General features: G+C 43.7%; 1 protein-coding gene across 2 annotated transcripts in view; it reads left to right on the top strand.

Moving 5' to 3' along the window:
* The window catches only part of SLTM (SAFB like transcription modulator), a 46,839-nt gene extending 40,731 nt beyond the window's left edge, over positions 1-6,108 (top strand). For both annotated transcript variants that reach the window (XM_019504309.1, XM_019504308.1), the window contains 4 exons: positions 2,089-2,403; positions 3,736-3,877; positions 4,797-4,954; positions 5,402-6,108. In XM_019504309.1, coding sequence (XP_019359854.1) covers positions 2,089-2,403; positions 3,736-3,877; positions 4,797-4,954; positions 5,402-5,510 — 724 coding nt within the window. In that variant the 3' untranslated portion in view covers positions 5,511-6,108. The remainder of the gene's footprint in view (positions 1-2,088; positions 2,404-3,735; positions 3,878-4,796; positions 4,955-5,401) is intronic.
* The last annotated feature ends 3,227 nt before the right edge of the window (positions 6,109-9,335 follow it).

Here is a 9,335-nt window from a genome sequence, read left to right as displayed (position 1 = left end):
AAAAAAGTGAATGCAGTATTTGTAAACGTTACCTCAGCTTTTTCTTCAGGCTAACAGTGATTCAAATTTTTCTTTTGAACACTGTTCTTAAACTCTAGCCTATTTCTTAATACAAAAAAGCAATTTCTTGGTGTGCTCGTTTTGGAGTTGTGGCCTACAGTCTTCTGTATGCTTCATCCTACAATACCTGTCCAGTTAGTTTAAATGTAAATGCTGAAATTATGGTGACAGCACAACTTGGACATATTTAATAATTTACCCAGGTGAAGAGGTGATTTTTATACTTCAGCATTGCCACAGAAGTTAGGCCTGTGCAAAGTTTTGGTAGCTGATTCCATTTGGAGTAGATTTGGCCTCATTTGGGGACCAGATCTCCAAATCTAAATTAGATTGATCTGAAGCATCCAAATCGATTTCAAGATTCAGCCATAGATAAAGCAGGCAGCTGACACAGCTGCCTTTACCTGGTAAGTTTGTTGTGGTTGGGGGAGGGAGGGATTGGAGCTGGGATTGGAACAAGCTGCCCTGCCAGGGCAGGTGGGCACATTACTCCAGGAGGAACATGGGATATGGGCATGGCAGTGCTGGGAGCAGGGGCTCTGCCCTGGTGCTGGTTGCCCCCCCTTGTTGGATGCAGGTGCAGCTCACTTTGGGCAGAAGGGGGCAAGCAGCAGCTGGGCTCCCAGCACCTATATTCCATGCCAGCTGGCAAGCAGTGGCAGGGCAAAGCGCCTGCTCCCAGTACTGATGCAGGCATGGTAGTGCTGGGAGCAGGGGTATGCCCTGCTGCCACCCAGAGTGAGCTGTGCCTGTACCACACCCCTCTTGTCTCCTTCCCCCACGTCGGCTTGGCAGTAAGCAGCAGGGCATAGCTCTCAGGCATGGCCAGAGGAGTCGCAGGAGAAGCCCCCATGGCTGCCTGGCCTCAGCTTAGTCCCGGCACTTGAAATCCCCACACTCACCGGCTCTGGTTGGGGCCTCAGCACTCTGTGCAGAGCCCACCCCCCACCCCAGCACAACATGGGCCAGTGGGGATTGCCCCCACCTGGCAACCACGTGGCAGCTGCCCCATAGCATGGGTGCAGTGTGGCTCAGCAGGGTGACATGCACTTTCTGGGAGCTGGGGCGGCTCCACATGTTACGCAGAGCCCAGAAGTGCTCAGCCCCAGCTCCCAGATAGTGATGACCTGCTGAGCCACACTGCACCTGTGCCATGGGGCATCTGCTGTGCAGGTGCCAGGTGGGGGCCATTCCTGTGCTGTGGGGCGGGGGGCACTCTGCCATGAGTGTCCAAAGGCCCCAGTCACCACTGCCAGAGCTGGTGAGTGTTGGGAATTTTTAAGTGCTGGGGCTGGGCAGGGCAGCCATGGGGGCTTCTCCCACAGCTCCCCCTGCCCAGCAGGAGGCGAGCACAGCCAGAGGAGCCACAGGAGAATCTACAGCCACCCAGCTGTGCCTGTCTCTCCCTGGCCGATCCAAATTTCTCTGAATCGGTGCCAAATCTTCTGAAGCAATTTCGGCCAGATCTATTCAGGTTAGTGATCTGAATCTCCGAATGAAATCACTGTCCTCCGAATCCAAATTGAATACTTTCCTATTGGCACAAGCCTAATAGAAATCTATGGACATAACACTCAAGAGGGAAGGTTTGTTTACGTGATTTTTAAAACATAGGTGAAACGCTTCATCTACCTGTTCATATGTATAGTAGCATGAAAAAAATTGGTGGCTGAAAAGTTAATGGATGATGCCAGTGATGCTCAGCCATGGTACCATGGCACCCTGCATGCCTTGATCCTTCTAAGAGTTCTGTGGGATGTGGCCCAATATCAGCAGTCTTCAGATGTGCAGACACCTGTGATTATTGAGATTAAACTTAAAGACTTCAAATAGGAATGTACAATATCAAAACCCCTTCTGACCTGTAGTGATTTTTTTTTTCCGAAGTTTACAGAACTGCTCTATTTGTTTTCTGTAGTCAAGAAACAAATGAAAGCCAAGAGCTGGTTTTCCAAGGAGTGCCTGGAGTCTGACAAGGTTAAAAACAACTAAGCTAAACAAATGACTTTTGCTCTTCATCTCCTACAGGCGTGAACGCTTTGTAAATCAAGGTGAAGGAAAAAAGACACGTCCAACAGCACGAAGAGAGGAGCCTGGTTTTGAAAGGTATCCTAAAAATTTTAGTGAGTCCAGAAGAAATGAACCACCACAGCCCCGAAGTGAACTTCGAGATACGGACAGGCGAGAAGTACGAGGAGATAGAGATGAAAGAAGGACAGTAATAATTCATGATAGGCCTGAAATACCCCATGGCCGGCATCCAAGAGAGACTGGTTCAAATCCACCTAGACAAACTAGTTGGAAAAGTGAGGGAGGCTTAAGCACAGACAAACGGGATTCCAGGTAAGTCTTCTAGATGGTAAACCAGAGCTGTATGTTTAATGATTCCAGCAAAACCAATGTACAGCACTAACTTTAGAACTTGCCTTAAACTAAACTAGAAAATGGCAAAGTTCAATTCCAGTAAGTTTTTTGGAACAATTTGTTTACTGTTGACTAGTCTATATTGCTTATTATTCCCTGTGATCAATTTGGACCAAGTAGCATGTGGTAAGCAATATTTATGTGGAAAAGTAGGTTGAAAACAAACTTTTGCATGCACTTTTGAGCAGACAAGTTTCATAACTTAATGAAGCAGGAGCAAGTTTTTCTTGAAGAGTGACTTCAAGCCTGCGCTGTTCAATTTCTTCATCAGCGATCTAGATGATGGGGTGGAAAGTAACCTGTTTAAATTCGCTGATGACACCAAAATTTGGGGGGAGGTGAGCACGCTAGCAGGGAGTGAGAGATTGCAGAAGGATCTGGATAGGTTACAGGGGTGGGCTAACAGGAACAGGATGCGTTTCAATACGGACAAGTGCAGGGTGCTGCACTTGGGCAGTAGGAACCAGCAGCACACTTACACAATGGGGAACTCCCTACTTGAGAGCACGGAGGCAGAAAGAGATCTTGGAGTCATTATTGACTCCAAGATGAACATGGGCCGACAATGCGAGGTCATGGTTGGCAGGGCTAACCGGACCTTGTCGTGCATCCACAGGTGCATCTCGAGTAGAGCCAAGGAGGTGATCCTCCCCCTCTACGCGACGCTGGTCAGGCCACAGCTGGAGTATTGTGTCCAGTTCTGTGCGCCCCATTTCAAGAGGGATGTGGACAACATGGAGAGGGTCCAGAGGAGGGCCACCCGCATGATCCGGGGACAACAGGGCAGACCCTACAGTGAGAGACTGCGGGACCTGAACCTATTCAGCCTTCACAAGAGAAGGCTGAGGGGGGACCTGGTGACTGTCTATAAACTCACTAGGGGGGACCAGAAGGGTTTGGGGGAGGCGCCGTTTCCCCTGGCACCCGCTGGCATAACAAGGAGTAATGGGCACAAGTTGATGGAGAGGAGGTATAGATTGGACATCCGCATTTGAGTCCCGTTTTTGTTTTGGGGTTTTGTTGTTCTCCCGCCCTGGCAGGGGGTCGGGCTAGAAGATCTACTAGGTCCCTTCCGACCCTAAATCTATGAAACTATGAAGTGTTCCAATTCAACTTGGTCCTTTAAAGTGCTTCTTAAGAAATTATTTATATATTAGTAGGAAACCAAAATATGAGAACTGCGAGGAATTTTTGCCTACTATTAGCTATAAGTCTAAAACAATTGAAGATTTTAAGCGTAATTCTTTATAGGGGCGACAGACCAGAGAGATCTGGAAGGGATGTGTCCGGACATGTGAGAAGCGCACCTCCTGGTAGCCGTAGCAGTGCTTCTGGTTACGGAAGTAGGGAGGGAGAACGAGGAGTAATGGGAGAAAGAGGTGGTGGAGGACAAGTAAGTATATATGTGTGTAACTTAATTTTTATACATTTTTTAATAATATTATAAAAGTATGTCTAACTATACCACTTAAATTCTTTTGGTGAATGAGCTGACCATATGGCCATGTTAACTGTTGAATTGCATGACACTGTATAATACAAAAAGAAACAATTACTCCTCTATTTTAATATCCTGAAACTACCCACGTCTTCCCTTGGATCTAACATACTTAGAGTGACTTCAAAATGATAGATGTAGCCCCCTGAATAGAATCTGCCTCGGTTGCATAGCTTGTGTTTGTAACCAGTCCTGACTTCAGATTCTTTTACACATGGAAAATGCTGACCTTATTGTGGTTGACACTGCTAACTTTTGCATTAACAAAACTGTCACTGCAATTTGTAGAAAAGACCACTACTTAGTCCACAGAAGAAAGTCTTATATTATAAGCAGGGATAAAAGATGCAATAGCAACGCTTTTCAAAGTGGTGGTGTTCCCATTTTACAAATGGGAGAAATAGATACGGTGTGAATTTTTTTGCCCAGGGTTACTAGCAGGACAGTAGCAGAGCTGGGAAATTAGGAATCCACAAACTTGGGTTCTGTCTCTAGAACCCTACTGCCTCCCACATTTTGTACCTGAGTTTGCAATACCTTAAGACACCATCTCATGAAAAACCAATGTCTAGAAATAGTATTTCAGCACGAGAATTCTTGCAGCACAAGTTCAGATACCATTAAGCTTAATCTATAAGCCAACTTGACCTTTCAGCCCTTTTCTGCTAGGTCAGAAACAAATTGCCTTACAGAGTGTAAGTTGTTTAATGCAGCACTTGTATGGAATTGGGAAGGCATTTCTTTCAACCCAGTCATTACAATTTGCTTTTGCTAATGTGACCTAATCAGATGAAAAATGTCTGTATATTCATAGCATTATAATGAAGACAGGCATGTTGTTGAACGCCATAGTCGGGAAGCTGGACCAAGAAAAGAGTGGCATGGACCCAGTTCTCAAGGAAGTGGATATCATGATGCAAGGAGAATGGGAGATGGACGTGGAGGAGGTGGCATGATCTCTCCACATGCAAGGTACAGAAACCCCTCTTCCCAGTTCACTACTAAGCTCTTGGAGCTCTGCATTGCAAATGTAATCCTTCTGCATGAAAATTGGTCACTGTCACTTAATCAATTTGAAGGGATTGCTTCTGCACTACAGATTGTATCTTGAACTTAATTTGAGTTGGCACAATAATAAAATTTAAATCTGTTACATTACAGTATAATATTAATACTTGAAAACCATTACTGAACAGGAGCAATGTTTGGCCTCATTGCTATATTGTCTTGCAATATGTTTAACATTGTCAGGAAACGTTCATGTTTTATCCAGCCTCTTCTGAAGTTCCCCAGTCAATAATTGTGTTACATGAGCAGTAGTGGTCTGTTTAAGTACACACCAAAGATAAGTAACTGTTGAAATTATGTTCCCACTTGCCTTCATCCTTTAACATTTTGTTTTAAAACTTTTGTTTCTAGTAACTCGTCACCAATTAATAGAGTTGTACAGATCACAGGCAATTCTATGCAGAGGGGAAGTGGCTCAGGATTTAAACCGTTTAAGGGTGGACCTCCACGAAGATTCTAAGATCCACAGCTGCTTTGTTTCAAGATAACTTATTGAAATCTCTTGTAAACTCTACCTGATTAGATGCAACAAGCAAGAAGTCTTGACTGGAAATCCTGATGATTATTATTATTATTATTATTTTTTTTTTTTTTTTTTTAATTTTAACATGATGAATTACCTTCTCCATTTTGGAGGCATTTTAATAGTTGCGTTGTACTTTTGGATAGTTTTTTGTGATCTTTGATAAGCATTTTCCCTGCAGCACTAAAGCTGTGCAAGACAATTGGAACCAAAATATTTGTTAACCCTGTAAAGAAAAATAAGAAAAAATGATAAAGGAATAGTTTTCAGCTATGTGCTAACAGTTTAATTTACCAGCATTAGCTCTGTGGTGTCACGCTCTGAAGTTCGCTACTCTCACAATATACACTTATAAACCTCCATTTGAAAGTTGTTTTGGGCTATAATCTCTCTGCTTTCTGATTCTTAGAGAAACGTTTGTTGCATTTCTGGGTATTATGTAACCTATTTTTGCAGAAGGTACTGTTACATTGAGTGCATCTATGTGTATTCTTGCAAATGTATTCTTTTGAAATAAACCTTCATATTCTGTATAGCTTGTAGTAACTCTTTCAAACCAAGTCTGTGAGGAGAGAGGAGAAAACTGACGTGCTTCAATACAGCAAAACAGATGCTTGTTGACATACAAGAAACACCATAGTCCACAGCATGGTTTTGACTGCTGAAAGGTGCTAAGCCCGGTCTTTGTTATCCAAAAAGGATGCAACTGACACATCTTGTAGGGGTGAAATTTTTAGTTGTACTGGCACAGGAGGCAATCTTATGATGTCATATTGACTTAATATAGTTACTGTATTTAATTAAGATCCTTTTTTAAACAAAATTATTTATTTGACAGCACTCCTTGACAGCTCACTTTCCTCGTAGAAGGACTTACAGGGCTGTTAAAAATGAGTGAGTGGTGGCTTTTGTTCTTGGATTGATCTCTGCAGACTTAACGTGTGTGAGAGAGAAGCGCTGAAGGTCTGCAAATGAATGAATACCTACTCTTAAACCACAGCAATACACTTAAGTTTAAACATTCCCCTTCCCCCAAAATAAACATTTAAACTCCCAACTCAAAAGTTGGGGGGGAGAGAGAACAATAAGATGTCTAAGTGGAAAGAAGCTGAATTCTGTGTGAATAGCGAGTGAAGTTTCCCTCTGCAAATGCATAGGTGATTTTGAGATTGCTAATAGCTATACTTTTTCTTGTCCACTATGGAATTTATTGCAGTTGACTGCTGCTTCACTGCATGCTCTCCCTTTAGTATTTGACATAAAAAAAAAAATAAGGCTTTCTTATGAACTGATCTGAATTTTCAGATTAGGGTAAGCCTAGTTTTAGAGTGAGAGACTTGTTTTAAAAGGTTACCCTAAAATCTGATGGTATAAGAATACTTGAAGGCCTTGAGGACTTTTTAGGTAGACTACTTTATTAAGGACTTGGCTGGATTTTAGGTCGCGCTGGCTGTATTCACACATGCTTTACTGAGAAGTAGACTAACTGGCTTCAGAGCAAAGCAACACCATATATACATGTGATGGTCTCAGGTGACAGTAAACTAACTCTGCTGTAAGATAGTACGGGGGACAGTAGTTTGTGGAGTAGTAGAAACTAGAAGTAGTTTCTGGAGGAGTTTGAGCACAAGTAGCTTATTGCTTCAAATTAATTGCATGTGTAGATGTACCTACTTTACTATTGATAGAGTAACTTCAAGGTACCTTTTCTGCTTTTGCATCCATAAGTCATGCTGGGTGTTCAGATTTTCCTTGCATTTAGTTTCAGGTTGAGAGCTTTGGATTGCCTGGAATGGAAAACATGGAGTAAACCTGATTCCTAATAAGTTCTTTTACTAGCCTGTCTTGCTACAGCTGTGAATCTTGACTGCAGAGGCTCTGAGGAAGTCTCTCAGGTTCTTTGGGTTTTTTGTTCTATGAAGAACAGACGTTTGAAAATTCAGTTTTTGTCTGATGAGAGAACTGTTCTGAAAGCTACTGGAGATTCCTTCAAGTTACTCTGTATCACTTATCCTAGCAGCTGACAATGAGCAGGAAAATACTACCTTGGTCCACTGGTGGAGATCATTGTACTCCTAAGGAAAGCGAAGATCTATCTTGAGGGAAGGCATTTATACAGCTTCCAATAAGAAATTAGCCAGATTGCTAACAGTAACTATTATCAGCCAGTAATATATATGCTAATAATATGATCTAGAAAATGCTGTGGTAGCAAAAGCCAATGCTATAGCACCTCTCACTTTTTGTCTCTCGTCTACCCAGGTAGAGGGATAAATTGTACTGGTAACTTTTTTTAGTAACTTTTTTTAATGTCTATACTGTGGTTAATTGGTCTGCCTTCATTTTGTGGATTATAAATCCACTGACCTGTAGAGCATACTTACGATAGGACAGCAGAGGAAAGACTGAGTGGGTAAAATGGGTCAGTTCCAACTTTTTTGAGCTGGATGGGGTTCTCCTAGGACTTGGTTGATATAAGTGTGCTTTCTCTGTTGCTGCCACATAGCTCTTGATCTCTTGCCAAATTCTCCACCAGCACCATTAAACAGTTCCTCAGTCTTTGGGGAGAAGATTGAGCTTCAGGCAATTTGCTAATCTCAATAAGAGTTGATGGTGATTTAGAGAGGATTTTGATGCATGTTGGGCTATTAGACTACACTAACAATCCAGCCACTGTCCAGACCAGTGTGACTGATTAATTCCCAGAGATTTCCCTGCTCACCCCTCCCACTTCTGCAACAATTAAGTATGCTGCAACTCTAATAGCAGGTCCTGCTCTGTCCTTTATCAGCATTAAATTACTACATGGGGTACAGCAGGCTATACTGTCTCACATTCTAGGTTAGCTTCACAGTGGTTGTCAGCTGGCCTGTTAGGCAAATGGTTGTGGTGTGTGGATGTGTGCTAAGACATGGAATGGCTGTCTCTGGAGTAGAAAGTGATGATCTGGACTGGTAAAGCCCTAAATGGTTAAAAAAAAGTCTGTATGTTGTAATGAAAAGGGGGTAAGTTTTGTTAGTCTGTTCTGGGTTTAGCTGGCCCTTACTGTAGGGTAATGGCAGGCACAGGCACAGCTAATGTATAGTAAATGCCTGTCTCCTGTTAACTAACTTTTAAGATGGGAGGCTATGGACAAAATTATCAGATGCTTTGCTTGTATAGGTAGCCTGTATACTAGACTTAAAAGCTCTTCTGCTGTAGATGCAATAGTGCAGCTGTACCCCTCTTTGATTCCAGTTCCACCCAAACTTTAAAGCCAACTGCCTGGGAGGGGCAGCCATATTTCTAGTCAGGCATTGCTGGGAGAGTATTACATTAATAGGAATCAGGGAGCCATGAAATCAGTCTCGATTCCCCAGGTGTTAACAACCTCTGTTCTAGAGATTGGCAACCACCTGGCATGCATACTTGACCCCATTTTATGTGGCAAGCCACAGCTGGCCCAAGCTCCAGGCAGCTGCCACCAGAGCCCAGGCTGCTCACAGCAGGCAGCTGCACACCCTGCTGCAAGCAGCCTGAGCTCCAGTGACAGGCAGTAGCCGCCCAGAGCTTGGGCTGGCTGTGGCAGGCAGCTGGGAAGCTGCAAGCTACTGCACCAAGATCTGTGGAGCCCCCATCCAACTTACTGCTGGTGGCAGGTGCATGTGTGCCTCAGGGAAGTTTGAGGATGAGGGGGCCAGGGTTGTGCATCCCAAGGCATGTATGCAGCTACAAGAGCCAGGCCAGGGCTCTGGCCCCCAGTTCAGTTGCTTGCAGCCTGCC

Source organism: Gavialis gangeticus, unplaced genomic scaffold, assembly GCF_001723915.1.
Source record: "Gavialis gangeticus isolate Ggan-Ray unplaced genomic scaffold, GavGan_comp1, whole genome shotgun sequence".
Taxonomy (NCBI): Eukaryota; Metazoa; Chordata; order Crocodylia; family Gavialidae; genus Gavialis; species Gavialis gangeticus.
Note: the sequence above shows the minus strand (reverse complement) of the source record. Positions and strands in the feature narration are given on the sequence as shown.